At 38.8% G+C, this 23409-nt stretch overlaps 1 protein-coding gene and 1 pseudogene across 1 annotated transcript; both read right to left on the bottom strand.

Annotated features, from left to right (window-relative positions):
- Positions 1-4920: 4920 nt before the first annotated feature.
- LOC128043362 (biliverdin reductase A-like) lies at positions 4921-5856 on the bottom strand. The gene has a single exon (XM_052635697.1). The coding sequence runs from the start codon at positions 5809-5811 to the stop codon at positions 4921-4923; it is 891 nt and encodes a 296-aa protein (XP_052491657.1). The 5' UTR covers positions 5812-5856.
- A 3384-nt stretch (positions 5857-9240) lies between these two features.
- LOC128061081 (60S ribosomal protein L10a-like) lies at positions 9241-9996 on the bottom strand (annotated as a pseudogene).
- Between the last annotated feature and the right edge of the window lie 13413 nt (positions 9997-23409).

Here is a 23409-nt window from a genome sequence, read left to right as displayed (position 1 = left end):
TATTAACATGAAGCTCTGAAAATTATCAAAAGGGCATTGAAAATAAAATCCATCATTTGACCATGGACTAGATGATATCAGCCCCTCTGTCTCTCTGCCCATCCTTATCCTCGCTCATTGCATACTCCGCCCATCAGGCTAGCTCTCTTCTTTCTCTGATATGTGTACTTATTCCACCGAGGGGTTTCATACCTGCTGCCACCTCGGTGTGAATGATCATCCCCAGCCATTTCCCTGAGTGGCATCCTCACCCCAGGCAGGTCCCTGCTCAAATGTCCCGTCTGCTATGAAGGTATTTCTAACCCTTCTATCTAGAATAAATCCCCCTCTTTCATCTCTCTCTTTACTAAGCAGTCAGGCTAAGATAACACAAACCTCAAATTCTCAGTTCTTACAACTAAAGATTTCCCTTGCTCGTATGGGTGCCTGTTCCTGGCTGGCTACAGAGTAGCTGTGCTTCTGCTCAGATCTGTGGATCTGGTCCACCGTCGTTCACATGACAGAGGGGGAGAATAGCTAAAACTCACGCTCATTGTAAAAGTTTCTACCCCAAACTAGGGAAATCTGAGTAAAAGTGCTGGATTTTATCAATGCCAACGTCTTGGTTGTGTATTATATGATACTTTGCAAGATGTTACCATTGGGGGGAAACGATAAAAAGACCATGGGGTCACTCTGCATTATTTCTTACAAACGCATATAAACCTACACCCATCTCAAAATTAAAAGTGTAGTGTTTTAAAAGTATCTGCCTTATCAGATGTGGCACATATCACATCTAATCACACTCCATTGGCCAACACAAATCATATGGACAGACAGGGAAATATGCCTGCCCATGGGAGGCCAAGCAAACCACATGGCCATGGATGAGATGTACAGCTTATATAACAGTCAGGATCCCATGTGGAAAACAGAAACCACACTAGATTTTTCACAAAAGATGATTTAACGTAATGAATTATGATGTTAAAATAATTCTTGAAGACTAAGAAACCAGAGAGAGAGCAGCTACCCCCCCTCCAGATTTGGGAAAAAAGGGAAGAGGTTGATCAGAAGGAGTTAGAAGCTTGAGAGAGGAAAGGCTTTCTCAGAGAAGACAGGATACTTCCCAAATGATGTGTGTGCCCCAAGAATCTGGAAGATATACTACAATCCTCATTTCTGAAACTGAGCACAAGATTATACAGGTATTGGCAATAGAGTAATAAAATCAGACATCCAGTCCTCATGGAGCTTATAAATTAATCAAGAAGATAGATGATAAAAGGTAAACAAATAAATATGTAATTTCAGGTAGTAATGAAAGCTATGAAGAAAAATTAAAGAGAGTTTGGTAAGTTTGTCTTATTGTTTTCAAACACTGACTTTACTCTTACTTCCTCCTTTTATTACACTTTCCCCACTCCTTTGCCCTTAGCCAGAACCACAGGTGGTTGGGGTTCTTTAGTTGGTAGAGTGACCCAGACACTCCTTCCTAGCGGGCCTGAATCTCAGTGGTCTCACTTTTGTTTTGGTTGCTATGGTTTTCCCTTGACTTTTACTAGAGAACATGGAAAGACTAAAAGTACCCAAGACTTTGGATTCGAGTCTGTTACTCCCTGCCTCCATCATATAGAAGCAGCTCAATTTCCCTTGGTAGTTGGGATCAATTTCCGCAGCCAATAGGATGCCCCATTTTTCACCAAAATGACCAATCTCACCTTCCAATTCAGCAAAACCAACATATCCCCTTGTGGATGTTTCCCTTGAGGACCAAGGCCATCAAAACTGCAGACCTAAACATTCTGGAAACAAAAAGTAAAAATTCTGCAAGAAGTTTATATATTAAAAAAAAAAAAAATTGAAGAACCATTCCTGCTTCTATCCTTTTGGCTTGGGGACAAACAGCACCATATACTCATCACTGATTTTACCCTGTGAGATAGAACCCCAGAGTGTTGTCTCCTCACTGAAAATTTAATTAAAATGTTCAGTTGGTCATTATACCATTCTAGCAGGTTAGTTGCTTCTGAGTGGTGGAGTATGTGATATATTTGATGTCAAAGCTATTATCAATCTCACAACTTACCATCATAGTCCCTACTTCACAGGGTGACTGGGCCCACACGACTGAGTATATCTAGTCCAGTTATATTTTAGGCAGCTGAAAAATAACCACATGAGGTGTCATTGACCTACAGCACCCAAATGTGAAAAATACTTGGGCAAAATTTCATTTATTGCTTGAGACCACAGGCCCTCAGTTGACTGGCTGGCCTTAGAATTGTTTTGGGTCCCCTAGGAATTAGCCTTCAATTTAAAGATAGTATATGTCAACCCCTTACTTTATCTTTATTTTCCCTTTCTCCAGCATTTCCCTCTTCTCATCTCCTTTCTCATAGTCACTCCAGTAAACTGAAGAGTTAAGTGAGTGTTTGAAAACAGTAACAAAAATTTGCAAAAAAATTTGCCTCGTGTCTCTATTTTTCTTCATAGCTCTCATCACTACTTGAAATTACATCATATATTTATTTATTCAGTTACCTTTTATCATCTTTCTTCTTGATTAATCTATAAGCTCAATGAAGACTGGATGTCTTATTTATTATTGTATCCCCAACACTTATAACAATTCCTGGACCTTAATCAGCTCTTAATAAATAATTGTTAAATGAACAAACATTCCTGGAAGGCCATTTGGCAACATATATCAAAAGCTTTAAAAAAATGTGTGAAGTCTATGATCTAGAAATTTAACCTCTGGAAATTTATCCTTAAAGATACTTTGTATGAGTAAAATTTAGTATTTAAAGAACTGCTAATTTCTAACATAAAATCTGAAAAAAAGAAAGTAACCTAAACATACAACTGGAAATTATTTATTCATTTATTCAACAAATACTTATAAGTGCCCACTAAGTACTAGAACACAGTTAGGTGCAAGAGACACTAAAGATAAAAAGACCAATGTGGTCTCTCAAGGAGCCCAGAGAGATAGATGTCAAGAGACCATTTTACTTTTAAATTTTCTAATGCAGCAAATAACTGAATGTTAGCTTATAGATACTTCACTAATAATAGTAGTACTAATGAGGATACTTTGCATTTGCATAGCACTTCTAACTTTTCAAAGTAATTCTCCAGCCATTATATTTCTTAAATTTAGGTCATATTAAACTGCATTTGAACTTCATTATTAGATATTTTCTGAGAAATGAGTTGAGAGAGTGTAGGCCCTTTTACATTAATTATGGACATATAAGATGAATTAATCAAATTCCACTGTATTTGTTATTAAGGTCAGTTGTGTGGGGGAAAAAAAAGACACTTTCTGCAGGGTTTGGAATAGGACTCAGCAGAGAGGATTATGCAAAAGCAACAGTTCTTTAAATTATTTACACTTTAAATAAACTCTAAATTCATTGTCTTTATGGAGTATCATTAATAGTCTAAGAGAATACTACCATTTTGCAAAATCAAGTCCATTAGCAGAAGTAGAATTATTTACTACTGCAAGCCCCTCACTCGCATGGGCTCCACACATCACATGATATTCAATGGCCATATGTTTTTATAAAATAAACCAAAAAAAAATATTTCCTCAATCAGTTTAGACTGTCATCTCTTTCCATCAAATGTCCCCTCTTTCACATTTTGCTTTTTTTTGTTGTTGTTAGGTTGTGCAGGAGTGGCTGCAGCATGCCTTCTTACTGGATACGCAGGGACCCAGACAAAATATTTCTGTTGGGCCTCTATTTATGTAAACAATTTATTAAAATCTATAGAAAAGTCAAGGTCCTATGTTAGATATATTTAGGAAAGTTATAACAAGGTCTGATGAGAGCCAATATATAGATCTTCCTCCATAGCTGAAGTTTAAGGGTTGAGAGTGGACTGTCATTAGCTCAGAGTGCCAAACTCTTCAGACATGAGTGAAAGTCACCTCAAATCAGTCTCTTAGCACTATTTTGGTGGCCCAGTATCACAAGTTTTCATGAAGGAAATGCTGCCCTTACTAATGTGTGTAATTCATCCACAAAGACACTCTAAATCTGAGGTGCATAGATCATTAGGGCATCTGGTCAACCCCATTCATGAGGTAGAAGGTCAGAGAGCATCCCAATAGTTGAAAGGATGGCCAAGGTCCATACAGATGACCCATATGACCCATAGAGACCATCCATTTGACACTGCCAGTCCCAGCTAGTCCTCAGAGAAATTGGGCAATTTGGAGGAAGGCACTCAAAAGCGCAGGGTCCCCTGAGGCACAGCATCGTGTGTGGCAGCCTGGCTCACTAAAGTCAAAAGGTAATACTACTCATGGTATTTTTAATATGTAGTTCAAAGAATGTTGACTTACAAGATAACTGTAGTTAGGGTTTGTTGAAATATATTTATTTGGTTTGCCATTACTTCCATGTGTAATCAAATTATTCCAGTCATCCCAATCCAGAAACAGCTTTCAGGAATATTCCTAATATCTGCTGTGTTAACTTACCCAGCACATGATACAAAGGTGTAGGGCCAGAGGTCATGTCATGATATGACATTTGCACCAGAAAAATGTGGACAGTGTGCAGTGGCAAGAAGCAAGGTTCAAAATCAGGGGGCTAGAACTTAGTCTATGAAAAAGTTTTTTCAATCATAATAGATCATGTATAAAAGGAATATTGATAGAGAATTTTTCCTAAATTTAATAATCTTAATAATTCACATAAAATTGCTAATAAAAAAAAAGTGTGAGGCCAAAGGAGCTTCTAAACCATTCATACTAAATTTGCTAAAAAAGAGACTGAGTTATCTTTTTATTTTCTTTTTCTTTTTTTTTTTTTTCTGTTTACCCAAAACATGTTTAACGGTAAGAATAGAGAGAAAGGTCAACTCTCGATAAAGATCAGGCTCCGGTTTTGCTGAGCAGAGCAGCACTGCCCCTTCCCCTCACTGCTTCGAGCAGCAGTGTTTCTGGATCTCTCCTGCAAGCCACAGGCAGTGCAGGATGCGTTTCTTCTCAGCAGCCAGCTCCTCTTCCGAGAACTGGCCCAGGAGTTTCTGGACAAATATATTCTGATCTTTCAGGAAAATATTCTTATTGATGCCTACGTTGGGCATATTCTCCAGGGACCCAGATCTGAAATGGAAGCTTAAACGTCTGTTTCGCTTTAGGCCAGGTGCTTTCTCTTCAATCCAGGTCAGCGGGCCTTTGTTCTCTGTCTCCAAGCACACAGTCATCTTCATATACTGGTCTTCCTTTCGCTCTTCCAAAGTGGCAGACATGAGAGAAAGCTCCCCGAAGAGGGAGACCAGCCAGGTCAGACGAGAGATGCCGCTAAATGCAGGGAAGCCAAACCGCTCTTCTTCCAGTGGGGCAGCTGTGAAGAGGAGAGACCCTTTCAGCAGGTCCTTCCCCACCACTTCTTTCTTCAGGAATGCAAACTCCTCCATCAAGAGTTCAACACGCTCCTCATGCAAGACTTTCCCTTTCTGCTCGGCCAACTCCCACAGGTCCTTAGCTGCCACCCAAGACAGTGTCATGGGGTATTCCACAAGGACATGCTTTCCAGCATTCAGGAATTGCCTGATGTAGTCCTCGTGGCTGGAGCTCTCACTGCAAATAAAAGCAACCTCGACCTCTTGACTGGAAAGAGCCTCTTCCAGAGAAATTTGCGGCACCTCATCAATGCTCCCCAGCTCTCGTCTGGACACGAAGCCAATGAGGTTCAGGAACGCTGAGGAAGCGTGTGGACTCCGCAGGTCCCAGATCCGTACGGAGCCGGCTCTGCCGACGCCGACCACCACCACGCCAAACTTCCTCTCGGGCTCTGTGTTCATCTTGGTCTCTTTCTGTAGAAGCTGTCGCCGGGCACAAAGCTGAAGCTCTCTCTTTTTATTTTCTATACAGAAAATATTACATACATTATCACAAAACAAGATGACCAGAGTATGCAACTAAAAATGTAAGAAAAAGTGCTATAGAAGTAAGTTAGCAAGTCTACTAATAGACTTATAATGTTGCTGAATTTTGTGACTTCTCTGGGCTTATCTGGTGGCTCACCAGATAACAACCTGCCTACCACTGCGGGAAACACCAGATATGAGTTTGATACCTGAGTAAGGAAGATCCCCCGGAGAAGGAAACAGCAACCTGCTCCAGTATTCTTGCTAGGAAAATTCCAAGGACAGAGGAGCCCACGGGGTCACAAAGAGTCAGACACAACAAAGTACACATGCGTCACACCATGACTTTTATGGCAGTCAGCTTTAAAATCTGTAACTCACTGAGACTTCATTTCCCACTCAAAATAAATATTTACCTCCATATCTAAATTGTGTTCACTTTTGAAAGAAGGTCTTAAAAACTGTATAACTTTCCAGACTCACAAAACCTAGATCTATCCCTGTTTATAGGATTACATCTTACAGACTTCAAAATAGCTGACTTGTCAATTGAAATTCATCTTTGGCTATAAAAAGGGACATGGATTTATGAGTTCCTCTGGGTAAGAGCCATAGTATCTACTCTCCAAAAGGAGTCATTCACACTTAGACTCGAGCAAATACATATATTTTTATCAAATGAGACTTTCACCAGATGTAAATCTGCATTACAAATATTCCTTAACCTCTTCACTCTGACTGTTTAGAGAGTGATTCCTATCACACTTGTTGAAGTTCCTGTTCCAGAAAATTTATTTAATTCCTAAGCAAGGTTTACATTAATTTCATCTTCGTTTTCTGACTGGTTCATACTTTCATGAAATTCTCTTGGGAGGAGTTCCTAAAGTCTTGAGGACTGTTTCAGCCAGCTGTGCTGTGCTGGGGTTAGGGCCAATGTGTATAAATACGAGAAAGGTTACCAGGTCAGCAGATCCTCGTTGGGTCCTCTGCCTGGGTTGGTCTGCATCCTCTGAGGTATGGTTCCACACTTCATGGCTGGGGAAAGTGACTTCTACAGCCACATATGCTGTATATGACCCGAAACACACCACGGTGGAATTGGAGCACTTTAGTCCAGAGTGGTCACTGTTAATGCAGCAGATGGGAGACAAGAGCAGGATACCAGTGGGGGATATTAAAAAACTGGAACACTTTAAAGCTAATCTTACATAATAATCTGATTTTAAAGCAGTTTCCATGGAATGAGGCAGGAGTAGCACAAAGTACATGTTGGTACAGTCACTATGGAAAGAATGAGTTATGACCAGTAACTTACTCTAGATTCAGCTTTCACAAGTAAACATGCCCTTATTCCCTGAATTTGTGTTGGCCAGGGCAATTAAGGTGAAACGTGCTACCAAAACAAAATCAAAATCTCAGTGGGCACATGCATGCTCAATCATGTCCAACTCTAGCAATCTGTGTGACCTAACAAAATAAAACTTTAACCTATACAAAATCCAGTATGAATGCTTGTGTGACTGTCCTCCAGATAGTGATTCAGGAACCCCGGTTGCTATAATCACATGACTCTGCCTTCTTGTTGCCTTGGTAGCACATACCTAGCAGATAGGAGGGTTCAGAAAATGAGGATCATGCAAGACTTTCTGTGTATACCAAGACTAGAGGCAGAGTTTATCACTTCTGCCCACATTGCACTGGCCAGAATCCAATCAGGTAGATTCACTTAGAGGAGAGACAGGGAAATCTCACTTAAATGAACATAAAGAAAGGAAAGGAGAGAATTCAGTGATGGTCCAGTGGTTAGGACTCCATGCTTCCACTTTAAGAGGCATGAGACTAAGATCCGATATGCCTCATGATGCAGCCAAAAAACAAAAAAAGTCTTTTAAAAAAATGGAAAGGAAATGAAAGGAAATAGGTTTGGTGCCACTGGTAGTGTCAACATAAACCAGCTAAACCTTGAGTTTCAATGTCAGTTCTCCATACAACAAAAAACAAATTTGCATCCAGAGAAAACTTTAAACATTCCATTTGTTGCTGGCAATCATTTATTTGTTTTATGTTTTAAGTTAATATAGAAATGCTAGAATCTGATGTGTGTGATTCTTGTGTTTAAATAAATTGAATGTCTCTTTTCTCTTATATGGTTCTCTACTGATGTATGCTACAGAGATTGAAGCTGATTAGTATTTAAAATTCAGAAATGTTGTCACTTTGGTCTATCTACTATGTCTTCCTGGCCTTCTGGATAGATTATTGATATCATCTGTCCCCTGTCATGCTTTAATTCAGTCCAATGTCCTTCCCACAAGAGTTTTACAAGGCACTTGCAGTTAATTTCACAAACTAAACTGAGGAGTTAAGTTGGTTAATAATGCTTTCAAATATTATCATGTCCCTGTTATGATTTGCATTTTAACAGTAATTTTTCAATGCTTTCATCAAAGCTTTTTTTTTTTTTTTTTGAGGTCAGCCTTCTAAGATGTTAATGGGAGGTAAATGGGTAAAATTTTCCTCTCATTTGAAGTTAAGACTTCTTACATGGCTAATCCTATAGCTTTTCTTGGAGATTCAAAATGCACATGAGAATATTACAGGTCCAGGGAAATCCTACAATAAAGACATCATTTTCCTTTGTTTATTCCAGTTTGCTAAGCATTTTCAACTGCGAGAATTTTCCTTAATTGTTTTTTGGGTTTAGGGGTCTTACTGTTTATTTTTTGTTTTTGTATAACTCATACTCAAATCATGAAATATTTCTAACGGAGGAAATACAAAGCCTAACAGCGCAATAGTTGAGACGGGATTTGCAGGTGGCTTCACGAGCCAGTCTCAGTGTGTTGGTGGGGCTATCGGCTATCACTGGCTTCAGCTCTTTCTCATCCTTTCATGGCCCAGTCTCACACATATTTCTGGAGCTCCTTACTCTCTGTTTTATCCTTCAAAATCAGCATATCCCCAATGACAGATTTAAAAAAATAAATATGAATTTCAACAATCAGTCCTCTCATGGGAATTCCAATCTCTCTCCTATTTAAATTAAAGAAAATTCAGTCAGCCTCAGTGTTTTCTTTAGTCTGTTCCGAATCAAAAAAAATTAAATCAAATTTCAAATTTTTCTCACTTTGGGCTTTGCACTTAAAGAGAAAAGAAGAACTTTGTCCTGTTAGAGGGAAGGATTTTAGGAAAAAATAAACCAAATAAATCCAATAAGCCCCATGCCAGCAGTCCCCTACTTGTCCACCATTTACCCTTTGGAGAAAAAAAATAAACTTTCCATTTGACTCTCCCTTGCTGACAGTCTCTTCTAACTGTATCACAAATTGAATTTTAAAATAAATAAATGAATCAAACCAGCTGCTATAGGATGGGAAACCCAAAAATGTGTGAGTAGGACATTGTTGAGAATGAAAACCTCAGCATCAACTGATCCAAAAACATCCAAGTTTTTCCTTTTTTTTTGATAGTGGAGTATGGTTTATTAAGCTGTGCTTTAGTACAGGTGCTCTTCAGGCACAAGGCCCTGACATTCTGGCAATTTTTCTTGAGCGAGGACACCAGGAAGTTGAGAGCTGAGACGATATTGTACACAACCTCATCATCTGTCATCGTCAGGTGGCCAACAGTCACTGCCAGACACAGCACCTTCTTCATCTGGAACTGGATGGTGGACTTCACTTCATCAACTTTGGCCACCATGTTCTCACTGTGGGTCAGTAAGGAAGGGAACTTGCCAGGCTTGTTCAGGCCTGGGCCTAGGATTCATGGGATCTGCTTGATCAGAGACTCGGAAGCCAAAAAGGCATCATACTTCTTGGCCAGCTTCTTGACCAGTTCCTTATTCTTGAGTTTCCTGAGCACCATGTGGGGGATATCCACAACCTTGGCTTCTTCACAGTGCTGCTGGTCCCACAGGACACACATGGAGAATTTGGGGCAGGGAGTGGACTTAAGCCTGATGGTGCCCAAGAAGTGTTTGTCCTTCTGAGAGTCATAGGCCTACAAGCTGACCTGAAGCACCACCATCTCCAGACACTGCAGGCACTTATGCTGGTTCCCAGGCAGGACTTTCCCCACTGCTTCATAGCATGTGTTGCAGGAGACTTTGCTGCTCATGGTTCCTTACGCTGTGATAACTGGAAAAGCCAAAAACATCCAAGTTTTTTATGTGGCCTTCATCTTTCCCCTCTGGGGAAAAGAGGAATTTTTTAAGCAACAGTGAGAGTGATGGTCATATAAAAATGAAAACTTAAAATTTCATGTAGATGATTCCCTAAAACCTGACAGTGAATAGAAATGCAGGATAATCTTGATCAGTTCTCATTTCCATCCACTACTAAAAATCCATGAAAATCAACCATCAGAAGGGCAATCAACCCACCTGGTTGCCTGAGTCATTAAAATGACCAGAAAGTCACTTGTGTGCTAATGTGTAGTGGTTTCTCATCTGTACGTATTAATGCTTTCCATTGATCAGAACCCCTTCCTCATCTCAACTCCAGAAATTTGGCTTTTGCTATTTTATATATTGAAATTCCATGTAACATTTTGTCTAAAGAAAGAATTGTGATGCTTAGAAATATTTGGAAAACATTATTGTGTGAGAATGCACTTGATAAACTGAGAAATAGTGTGACTTATTTTACAGTATTATAATGAACACACCTCGTGTTCATTCAGTGATGATTTTAATGTGTAAACACCCATGTATATATCAATTAGATAAAGAGAATTAGCATTTCCTTCATCCAGAAAGTTTCTTCAATCTACTTTCCACTCAACATTCCCCCTTTCATACACACAGAGACACTCTGATAACTGCTGATTGGATTTCTATCACCATTGATCACTTTCACCTATTCTAGAGCTTTATATGAGTGGAATCACCTAGCATATACTCTTTTGTGCCCACAGTCTTCCTCACAACATATTATCTATGAGATTCACTCATGTTGTTAGATGTAACTGAAGTTATTTTTTTCGTTGTTGCATAGGTTTCCATTATAAACAGGTCACAATTTGTCAATTCACATGTTGACAATCTAAGGAGCTATTTCCATTTTGAAGCTACTGTGAATAAACCTGTTATCAATATTTCTGTTCAAGTCCCTTTGTGGTCATCTGTTTTCTTTTCTTCTGGGTAAATACTTTGAGTAGAATAGATAGGTTAGAATGTAAGGGCATGTCTAAGTTTACAATATACTGTCAACCAATTCACCCTTTTATATTCGCACTAGCTAAGTATGAAACTTTCAGTCATTCACTAGCATTTAGTGCTGTCAGTTTTAAATTTTAACAATTTTAATGGGCTTAAAATATCTTGTGGTTTTAATTTGCATTTCTTTGATGTTAAACATCTTTTCATGTACATAATTGCCATTCTAATATATTTTTGGGTATTTGTTCAAGTTTTTGCTCACTTTTTTTTAAAAAATGATGATTTGTCTTTGTTTCATTAGTTTTATATATTTCAAATAAGAGTCCTATCTTAGCTATATTGTGAATATTTTCTCCCTGTCAGTGGCTTTTCAGTTTTTTGTGTGTCTGAAGAGCAGAAAGTTTTTCATTTTTATGAAGTCTCATTTAAAAAATCTTTGTCTATACAAGATCTTAAAGATATTTTCTTCTTTCTTCTAGAAATTTTGTAAATTTAGCTTGTATATGTAGGGCTGTCATGAAAAGTGTATATTTTCATCTATTAGTTTCTTATTTGATCTTAATTAAATAGGATGTTTGAGGTTGAGAAATACCACTTAGACAATTTGATTTAAGCCTTAGATTCTTGCAATCAGATATCAATATCTAAGTCGACATTTTGCTTGTCCATCTAGCAAGTTATAGAAGAATTTGAAGTAGGACACTTCTGATGGTGGAAGGAGCCACCAGACACAATAATACCAAAACAAGAGGCATTCACCAAGGTTCTTTCTGGCAGACTCAGACACGCAGTCACTCTAGATCCAGGTCTCCTGACTCCAGGTTAATTAATAGTTACTCAGCCAACAAATTCTGCTTCTGTAGCATGCCTATGTTTACTGCAACTATTAAAACACTCTTGAGGTGTCAAAAAGAGTTGAAAACTGAATTCATCAGTCTTCTCTCTCAGATTAGGGACAAGGGGCATCCAACATGGTTTAAAAATCAAGATTTGTAACTTTTGCTTTCTTCAAGGCTGACTTTTGAGACTGAACAAAGAATGATCAACCCTGGTGTTCTATAACTCCTTTGGGAAGCTCTTCTAAAAAGATAGATTGTTACCACGCCAGTTTGCATCACCATTTGGTTTAATTATTATTCGTAATTGGGAAATAATTAGATAAAACGATGATGTAAACCCCAGTGGAAAATAGACATCTCTTAAGAACTCTAATGTTTTCCGTCACTTAAAAGGAAGGGGATATGACTTAGTGAAGGAAAAAACTAATTAGAAAAGCAGACACATCTTCTCCCTCTCCTCATATTTCAGGCATGCTGGCAAGTGCTCAAAAATGATCAGAGAGTGGCCTATTTCTCAAGGACCCCAGGAGAGCATGATAATTTAAATCATCATCTCAGAAAAGTGCCTTGAGCACTTGTCTTTGCCTTTTTATGATCTTTGGTCAGGAGAGAGAGTTTGGCTCTCCCAACTGGCATGGCCACGCAAAATATTGGCTGGAGGAAAACTGGGGTCACACCCACACCAAAGTGAATCCAGCCAAGTTAGGATTCCTGCCAAGAGAAACACCTTTGTGCAGAAAGAGGAGTCAGAAATGTTTAAAATCATGCTACCCCCAAACCCATCCCCCAGCAAAATGAAAACAAGACTTTATCTAGGAGCAAAAATTGGCTTTTGACAACACAAGGAGATGAGAGGGAAGTGATTAGGTGTTCAGATGTGAGCCTAGCAACTTCAAAATCCCATGTAAATCTCTCTAAAACCCTTTGTCTGGAGTTAGATAATTTTATTTTAAAATTTGAAGTAACAATAAAAACAAGGAAAAAAATTAACAAAACAGCTTCATAAAAATGACATTTCAATGAAAGTTTTATTTAAATATTCCTATTTGAAAAGGGCTTCCCTGGTAACTCAGCTGGTAAAGAATCTCCCTGCAATGCAGGAGACCCCATTTCGATTCCTGGGTCAGGAAGATCTGTTGTAGAAGGGATAGGCTACCCACTCCTGTACTCTTGGGCTTTCCCGGTGGCTCAGCTAGTGAAGAATCCGCCTGCAATGTGGGAGACCTGGGTTCAATCCAACAGATAATTTTATAAAAATGACATGTCAATAAAGTTTTATTTAAATATCCCCATTTGAAAAATGTAAATGTTTATTAATAAATCATAATGTGATCATAGGAAAATGAAAAACAAGAAGGCTTGAAACTAAAGAACTTGAACTGCAAATATATCTACATGCTTTTGATGCATTCCCCCCACTGGTCCTTTCAGCCTTCCATCCCATGACAGTTAGACAAAAAAGTTAATCTGGCTCCCCAAGTTTCAGTTCTTGTCCATAAACCAGAAAATCTGTTAATGATCTTAGACCCACATCTCTATAGTAGAAAGCTCTAAGGTAAACTAATTTAGGCACAAATATTAATACCAAAATTTTGAGTTCTAGGATCTTCGAGTACAAACTCATCCTGAAAAGATGCCTTTTCCTTTTCACTTCCCCCCTCATCCCTTCAATTATGTAAACAGTAGCTCCTAGATTTGTTCCAAGTTTAACAGAAACCCTTGGCTACAGTGTGTACAGTGTGCTCACAATTGCATTTTCCAAATTGTTCAAAAATATTTGCAAAATAAAGAGCCCCTGTTCTTGGAGATATGACATGCAATGACTATTGTGGATAAGATGAGATTTTGCAGGCAACAGTTTTTCTATAATTCCTGTTGAATTGGGGATTAGACAGATGGTGAGGAAGAGGAAGAGAACTCTTGGCAAAGGCATGCACAAGAGAGTGAGAGAGTAGTATGATGAATACTTGGGAATAAGAATGCAAAGAGAACCTGGGAGTCCAGATATGGGATGTCTGATATGTTACAAGGTACTTGAACTTTCACTAAATAAAAGCTCCTTGGAAAATCAGTGGACTGTCAGGTCACAAGGAGCACCGGTCCTGTCCTACAGAAGTCCCTTAGTAGAGCCTCCATTTCTTTTGTTCTTTGAAGAAAAGATTAATGGGAGTCTGTTGGGGCAGAAGGCAACAAAGGTCATGTCAGTATTAGAAGCTTGATGTGAATGGTAAAGAGTCAAATCAAAAACACTGGACCAGATTTTCCAAATTTATTCAGGCTTATAGATCAGATAAGGGGTCATTTTTAACAAGGTAAATAAATGTAAATCTTTGCCTCTACTTAAAGAGAATCTAATTGAGCTCTACAGTGGTCACTATTTTGATCAAAGTGACTTTCAAATCCACAGCCCATTTCTCTTCCCATCATTTCTAGTTTGCTAAAAAATTGGCTTTCTGGAAAAAGAAAATGCTCTGATTGGTAGCATTTGCCAATTTCCATTGTGTAAATAACCTTACCAAGACTGATTTCAATCTTCCAAATGGAAAGTCACTGAAAGGAGAGTTGAAAAAGAGATGCCCAAAATCTCATTTCAGCTCTCCTTTCTGGGCTTCCCCAGTGTCACAGTGGTAAAGAATCCTCCTGCAGGAGATACAGATGTGGGTTTGATCCGTGGGTCAGGAAGATCCCCTGGAGGAGGAAATGGCAAATCACTCCTCCGGTGCTTTTTCCTGGAAATTCCCGTGGACAATGGACCTTGGTGAGCTATAGTCCTTGGGGTTGCAAAGAGTCAGACACGACTTACCAACTAAGCACCTGGAGCACAGACACATTAATAGCGCAAAATCTACTCTCGAAAAGTCTACTCTAAGAGCCAGACCTCGCACACCATGACAACAGCTCCTAATTTTCCATCTTTGCAATGTGTTTGTTTTATGTCCCATCTTCTTAGGTTCAGAATCCAGGAGCATCCCCATTTTGCCTGTGTCCCTACGAGATTTCCTGTGGTTCTCTTGCTCCTCCCAGGAAACATCTGGAAACAAGAAGGGCACATTGACCTATTTACTCTCTCATGTCACATCTTTACTGGTCTCATAAAGGATGGGAATAAAAGAATGAATCAATTTAAATCCACCTCCTTCTTCTAAAGTAACAAGTAAAGTCTTGTCTAGCTAAGGATGGGTTAGCATTATTAATTTCAAGAACATACAACATGCAATGTGAAAAATTCACTCAAAATGTCTTTTTCAACATTTTTGAAATTATTTTATTCATAAAAATTCTGTTTGCAGTTTTGTATGTTTATACTATTCAGTATAGAATACTTGGAAACAAATAGGGCAATATTTGTTTTTTCTTTTTTTCCTCTTCAGTAATTGTTTTTGTAATTAGTGTCATAGATTCTTTCAAAATCAAAAGGAAAAATATTTTTAGAGTGTTGTTGTTTCTTTGTTGAAACACAGTTTAATGTTTATTATCATAATTCTGATTGCTATTGAACCACCTCATATGATGTATTTTTTACTTCATGAGTTATTATTTGGCTTACACTCATGATTTGTGCATTAATACAATTCAAGGTTATGCAATAACAATCAGAAATTATGATAATAAACACTGAACCACATTTCAACAAAATATGATAAACTCTTGTGAGGTTTATTAATCTTTTCATTAACAAAACATCTTATGCTTCACTGACAATTTAATTACCAAGAAATTACCCAAGAAAATACATAATTATTTCTAGTAATTGACAGTGACTCTATATGTAACACTTCTTTATGTTAAAATAATTGCAAAAATGTGACCTTTTTTCTGCAGACATGTGGCTTAATTGATTGCATTCTGTTTCTCAAATTTAAAAAAATGTAATAAAAATACCATCACTAAAGCACATAAGTGATTCCATTTCAACTGAGACTGTTTTAATGATCTCAGCAACAATATTTGATAATACTAGTGTTAATGAAATTACCTTGATAAACTTAGGGTAGTTATTTCAATTTCTCAATTTACCCAACATACTATTACATTTTCTTTCCCAGAAAGTCTTTACCAGTCATTCCAAAACCACATGAATATTGTAAAGAAGAACATTCCCTAAGAGGCCAGTCAAAAGATCAAAATCCTTTGCTTATATATGAACATTCGTTTTAAGAAAAAGAAAAGCTCCTCTCAAAAACTAAAGCCACTCTTGGGATAAAATCATTTTGATCCCTTCTAGCTTTAAATTCTCAATGCTTTATGATTCTATAAAATCTCTTCCTAACTTAGACACATTCTTTAAACCAAAAACCAACAGTTCAAATGCGCCTACCTCTCTGCTTCCTGTTTTGGGTTTTTTTTGTTTTGGGTTTTGGTTTTTTTTTTTTGCTTTTTGCTTTTTTTAACCTGACAGTTTGGTCTAGTAAGAACTTTAACTCAAAAGCCAGATATCATACAACTCCTTCCATAGACTCTGCTTTATTTATTTATCTGCACCGCCTCTTTCCTTCTCCTAGTCAGAATAAAACACCTAACAGAGAAGCTTTTATCATCACGTGCTTGTGTACTTAGTCACTCAGTTGTGTCCGACTCTGTAACTCCGTGGACTGTAGCCCACCAGGCTCCTCTGTCCATAAGACTTTCCAGGCAAGAATACTGGAGTGGGTTGCCATTTCCTCCTCCAGGGGATCCTCCTGACCCAGGGATCCAACCGGCATCTCCTGCGTCTCCTGCACTGGCAGGATTCTTGACCACTGAGCCACCTCGGAATCCCTTTGTCATCATACTGCTCCTTTTGAGACTGACCAACATGGAGAATTTTTCTTTAACCAACAATATACAACCATAACCCACACAGTAGCATAGTATCAATGTGGTTTAATCTGAACCAAAATCACTACAGATTTCTACATAGTAGAGAAGGACTGAACTTAAAAAAAAAAAATAACAACAACAACAAAATAAAACTTGGGGATTGCAGGACATAGACATCCTCTTGCATGTTTCTATTTTCTTTGTAAAATCACCTTCAGGGTGATTCTCCTACTGAAATTTTAGAACACACACAAGTCTAAAACCACAGTAATAAAAGACTAACATTTCTACTATGTGATCTCTAGGGGGATTAGCGTGGGAGGCTATTTTGGGAACTATGGATGTCTAAAGGTTTGGTGAAGCCACTTGAAGGGAAAGTGGGAAGGAGCAGAGGAAAGGTAAGCAATGGGTTCTTCATTCCTCATCTGTTATCCAACCAGAGCTTCTCTGAGTTTATCTGTTGTACACATTGGGTTTTCTGACTGGTTGTAGTCTGAAGAAAGTTCTCATTCTCTCTCACTTTATGGATTAGAAGGTGGCAACTCTCTGATAACAACTGGTTTACCTTGAGTCAGACACCTGCCCAATGGCAGTGCCAAGTCTAGAAAATCCCAGTCTCGCACAAATGACTCTCAGTCCAGTGTTCCTTTTGCTAGAAGACGTCTCTATACTGAGATACAAAAGTGCTCCAGGGTTTTGGTTGACCCAGCAGTCTCACTACTGGGCATATACCCTGAGAAAACCGTAATTGAAAGAGATGCACGTGCCTCAATGTTCGTTGCAGCACTTTTTACAACAGATATGGAAGCAACTAGTCCATCAATAGATGAATGGATACAGAAATTGTGGCACATATATACAATGGAATATTACTCAGTTGTTTAAAAAAATAATGCATTTGAGTCAGTCCTAATGAGGTGGATGAACCTAGAGCCTATTATACACAGTGAAATAAGTCAGAAAGAGAAAGACAAATATTGTATATTAACACATGAGTACAGAATTTAAAGAGATGGTACTGATTAACCTATTTCAGTAGGTGGGGGAAGGAGGAGGTGGAATGAATTGAGAGAATAGCATGGAAACATACACATTACCATATGTAAAATAGACAGCAAGTGGGAATTTTCTGCGTGACACAGGGAGCTGGGCAGGGGGGTTCTGGGGGGAGGGAACATATGTACACCTGTGGCCGATGCATGTTGATGTATGGCATAGGCCAACACAATATTGTAAAGCAATTATCTTCCAATAAAAAAAGAAAGGAAAAAAATTTATGGACTGCTCTTTACAGCTATCACTGTTTTTCCTCAGGGAGATAAACTCCACCAGGGAGAGATCTAAACACCAAGCATCACTGAACAAAAATATTGGCTCTGAATCAGGATTCAGCTTAGTGTAATATGCTGGAGCATGTGATATAATCCTCTCTCTTCATCCAGGCTTTAGACAATTAGCCAGCCATGCCCGGCGGAGGCTGTTACTCCATATATGTGATCTCTAGATACAGAGTAGGGGTTGCTGCTCATTATGTAGACACTTGCTAGTCATTGGTTGAAAGACTGAGCACCACCTCTTCAACACAGTGGGTTTATAAAGAAAACAGCAATACCTAGTGCCTTCAGTTTACATTCTGGTTCAATCCTCTCCTATGTATTCTGGGTGGTTCCTTCTCTCCTATCCCATTTGCTGCAGAATTCAACCCTGCCCTTTCTGATGGAGGATTTTTTCAAAGGAATCGGAATGCTGAAAGCATAATGCTTTCTGAATAACTTTTCCTGTGTTTGTTTTCCACTTGTCTCGATAAATTTTAAATTTGATGGCAAGAAAGGGCTTTTCACTTTTCTCTGAGCTAGAGAAGGTCTCATCACTCGGCAAATCCTGTGAGCTTCTACATTCTTGCACTGTGTCCTCCTTCTGACCTTCAACTTTCTCGCTGCCTGGAAAGAAAGCTTTTCATGAAGACTGACAAAGCCCTACAAGCTGAGTTGGACAATGAGACAAGCAATGAACAGAGCAGATTATTGTCAGAGGGAATGGCAACTTCCTCACCAAAAATCATCTAATATGAAACCTTGGAGTCTACTGCAAGCTAACAGACCTGCTGCTTATTACCTCCAGCATATACATAATTTCTTAAGAACATACAATTTCTTAGGAACACAGAACAAGGGCGGCACTTGCAGAACTCAAAGACTTTATTTCTCTTTGCATTAGACATAACCTCCCCCACCCAATACCTGGCATGGTAGGGTCCTCAGTGCTTTCAATCCAACCTCAGGAAGAGCCCATTAGCTGGAGCAAATCACTGCACTCCTTCTGCTATTTCTGATTAGAATTCCACATTAGAGACACTTAAAAGAGCCAAAAAAAAAAAAAAAAGAGAGAGAGAGAGAGAAAGAAAAAAACAAAAGAAAAGGAAGGTAGGGACCAAAGGCAAAGAGGAGAAAACCATCCTGTCCTGAGCACCCAATGGCTGGCAAGCTTCTCCAGTGAGAGTGTAGGGTACTATCTGATGACAACTCACTCAGTGACCGAGGAAAGAGGCTTAACCAGCTGAGCTAATCGCCAAAGTCCTCATATTTAAAACAGGACCAAAAACTGCACTTCCTTGTATGGAATTGTTGGGACATATAAGTGAGATCAGGAATGCCAAGTGATTGACCCAGTGCTGACTCAAGTTTCATATTCACTATATGTCAAGGAATAGCACTGTGTCCTTTAATCTTCTTAACAATCCTGAGAAGAGAGCATTGTTATCATTTCACAGATGGGCAAAATGAAGCACAGACTGAAAGGAAGCTTGTACAAGACCACATAAGCTTTGCTATTTCTGGAACACTATCTCCCTTATAGGTAGCAGCTTCTCCAGTGAATCTGACTCCTATGATTTTTTGAATAAATGAGCAAAAAAGTGATTCAGTTATATCTAAATCTACTCTTGGCCATGGGACCTAACTCTACCCTTGGCGGGAAGGAACAGCTCAGCCCAGGCATCAAAGAGAAATAGGAGAAGACTAAGTCTATCCCCAAACCACCAACAGTGGGCTTTCCCACCCAAGGGTTTGGTGGGGCAAAACCCCTCCAGTGTCTGTTAGATTCCAACTCCCTTCCCATAAAGGAAGCCACCAGCCTGTAATTGTGTCTTTAAGTTTTCACCTCATGTGAACAGAGTCAAGGCTTGGGCCTACATACTTCAAATACCATCCAAGTTATTGTTCCAGATATTATGGTTCAGTTATTTTAGTTAAGGAAGACTAGGCTGCAAAATATAAGTTCATTGTAAACAAAGAAAATCCGTCAAAAATGGAATATCTCAAGAGAAATCCTTTCCAGGTTTTCATCACTGATTGCAAACGATAAAAATATTTCAGTTTGCTGATGGCTCGGTATCCCCACACACATTTACAGTGAGGTAACTGCTTTGTTCAGGTGAAGGTTTATATCACCTCTAAAGCAAGTCCATTGGAACATTGCTTGTTAGATATCTGTGTGGATCTCTGCAGCCCTGCAGTGTCACCCGGCTTAGTGTCCAGACCTGATATAGTGCCACAGAGAAGAAATGTTATTAAAATGTCACTCTTGGATGTTTGAGCTCTTGACTGTTGAATGGACATTTACCAGGAAACTGCTTCCATTTTTTAATTCTTGAGTTAAAAGCCCTGGGACTTGGCTTCTTTCTAGTCTTACATACTCTCTATGCGGCTTGAAATCATAGCCAAACCTCTCTGTGCCTCTTTTTCAGTCCAGTTCAGTCGCTCAGTCATGTCTGACTCTTTGCGACCCCATGAATCGCAGCACGCCAGGCCTCCCTGTCCATCACCAACTTCCGGAGTTCACTCAGATTCATGTTCATTGAGTCAGTGATGCCATCCAGCCATCTCATCCTCTGTCGTTCTCTTCTCCTCCTGCCCCCAATCCCTCCCAGCTTCAGAGTCTTTTCCAATGAGTCAACTCTTCACATGAGGTGGCCAAAGTACTGGAGTTTCATCTTTAGCATCATTCCTTCCAAAGAAATCCCAGGGCTGATCTCCTTCAGAATGGACTGGTTGGATCTCCTTGCAGTCCAAGGGACTCTCAAGAGTCTTCTCCAACACCACAGTTCAAAAGCATCAATTTTTTGGCGCTCAGCTTTCTTCACAGTTCAACTCTCACATCCATACATGACCACTGGAAAAACCATAGCCTTGACTGGACGGATCTCTGTTGGCAAAGTAATGTCTCTGCTTTTGAATATGCTATCTAGGTTGATCATAACTTTTCTTCCAAGGAGTAAGTGTCTTTTAATTTCATGGCTGCAGTCACCATCTGCAGTGATTTTGGAGCCCAAAAAAATAAAGTCTGACACTGTTTCCACTGTTTCCCCATCTATTTGCCATGAAGTGATGGGACCGGATGCCATGATCTTTGTTTTCTGAATGTTGAGCTTTAAGCGAACTTTTTCACTCTCCACTTTCACTTTCATCAAGAGGCTCTTTAGTTCCTCTTCACTTTCTGCCATAAGGGTGGTGTCATCTGCATATCTGAGGTTATTGATATTTCTCCCGGCAATCTTGATTCCAACTCACCCCATCCTTATCCAATTCGTGTCCCTCTATCACTCTCTCTGGAGAAGGTGATGGCACCCCACTCCAGTACTCTTGCCTGGAAAATCCTGTGGACAGAGGAGCCTGGTAGGCTGTGGTCCATGGGGTCGCGAAGAGTCGGACACGACTGAGCGACTTCCCTTTCACTTTTCACTTTTATGCATTGGAGAAGGAAATGGCAACCCACTCCAGTGTTCTTGCCTGGAGAATACCAGGGATGGTGGAGCCTGGTGGGCTGCCGTCTATAGGGTCACACAGAGTCGGACACGACTAAGGTGACTCAGCAGCATCACTCTCTCTCATGACATTTCACTCTTTTTTTTTTTTTTTTGTAACATATTGCAACACCTGATTAGTCATTTACATGCATATCTCACTATTGAACTGTTCTCAACCAATTTGAAATTCCATGAAAGCAAGGAGGTCCTGTTTGTTCTTGCCACCATTATCTCCCCACATTTAACACAGTGATTATCACATATTGGATGGGTAAACCCAAACATACAAAGAATTAAAAATTGTGCTAGAAACAACCATATAAATACTACTTAAATTCAATTGTTAATATTTTTACCAATTTTTGGAACGATCTGTCTCTTGCGCTCTTTCTTTTTCATTTCTCTCTCTAATTCTATTGCTAAATCATTTGAAAGTGAGTGGTTGATCTCACAATACTTTATTGCCTAAATAATTCAGCACACATATCCTAAAAAAAAGGTATATGTCCTGTATAATCTTAATACCATTAGCCAGCCTGCGAAAATGAGTGATAATTCCCTACTCTTCTTCAATATCTAGACCACCTTCAAGTTTCCCCAACTGGCATTTCAAGTTCTTTTATTTTTATTAATTAGTATCTAATCAAGATTCTCAAAACACTTCCCAGTACACACAAACACACACAGAGACAGTTAAAATTATCTGCATTGAGGTTTTGAAGAATCAATTCAATTGTGTTCTAGAAGGTTCTATATTCTGGATTTGTGTGCTTATTTCCTTATGGTATCATTTAACTTGTTCCTCTAGTTCCCAAATATCTGGAAACTAGAAATTAGGCTTAAAAGTTTGATTAGATTAAGGTTAAACGTGTTCTCTGACTGCGTTCTATCAGAAGGCACACATTACCTTCACAATTTGGAGTGCCACTATTAACCACATAGTCAGGACTGACCACCTGATCTGTTATATATTGGTGCATTTTCCCCTTTGTATTAGCAGGGACTCATTCAAGCAAATTTTTGAACATTTATTTATAATTGAAATCCAATTTAGATTCCTTCCCCTGGGACTGAACATTATTCAGAAAGCTGGTTTATTTGTAGAACTTTATTTTTTTCCTTTTGGAAGGAGAATGACTGCATTGGGGAAGGGGGTGTCTTCAATTACCTTTGCAGAAAATGTTGCTTAGCTTAAAATCAACTCTTCATGAATTTAAAGAAAAAAAAGCACCCCCTCCATATATTTTAAAAGACAGCATTTTGTGCAGATCTTTGACTGTACCATTTTTCATTCAGCATTAATTACATATATCAACTTTTCATCCTTCCTGTAAACCGATATTATTTATTAAACTCACAAGAAAAGACACGATTAATCTTTATGATTCATTGTTTTTCCTGCAAAGAACTAAAGCATATACAGAGTTGATTCTTTTTTCCCTACTGGGCTGTATAATTGGGTTAAATCAGAGCTGCTCAAATCAGTGTACCACTGGGGGTATGTGGCATTGTGCTGGGGGTACTCAATAAGCAAGGAGCCTCTTGCTGAAGCATCTTTTTCCTTAATGATGGGTAATTTAAAACATGTTTACATACCAAAATAAACTCATATTATTACAGAATAAAATGCAAAATTCTCATAAATTTAAAGATAGAACATAGAACACTTTAAGTGAGCCACTTTAAGTCAATAAAATACAAAATCCACATAAATTTAAAGATAGAACATAAGACCATTTGAAGTATAGCACCAGTCAGTATCCTCTATCATTCCTACCACTTCCTATTGGCCTCCCAAAGCCATGAATTACCACAATCCTCTACTCTTTGAAATTCTAGCTTAAATAAAGCATCTGGCTAAAGAATCCACCTGCAATGCAGGAGATCTCAGTTCTATTCCTGGGCTGGGAAGATCCCCTGGAGAAGGA

This window comes from Budorcas taxicolor, chromosome 2 (genome assembly GCF_023091745.1).
Source record: "Budorcas taxicolor isolate Tak-1 chromosome 2, Takin1.1, whole genome shotgun sequence".
Classification (NCBI taxonomy): domain Eukaryota; kingdom Metazoa; phylum Chordata; class Mammalia; order Artiodactyla; family Bovidae; genus Budorcas; species Budorcas taxicolor.
The sequence above is the reverse complement of the archived record's forward strand: the minus strand, read 5'-3'. Positions and strand labels throughout refer to the sequence as shown.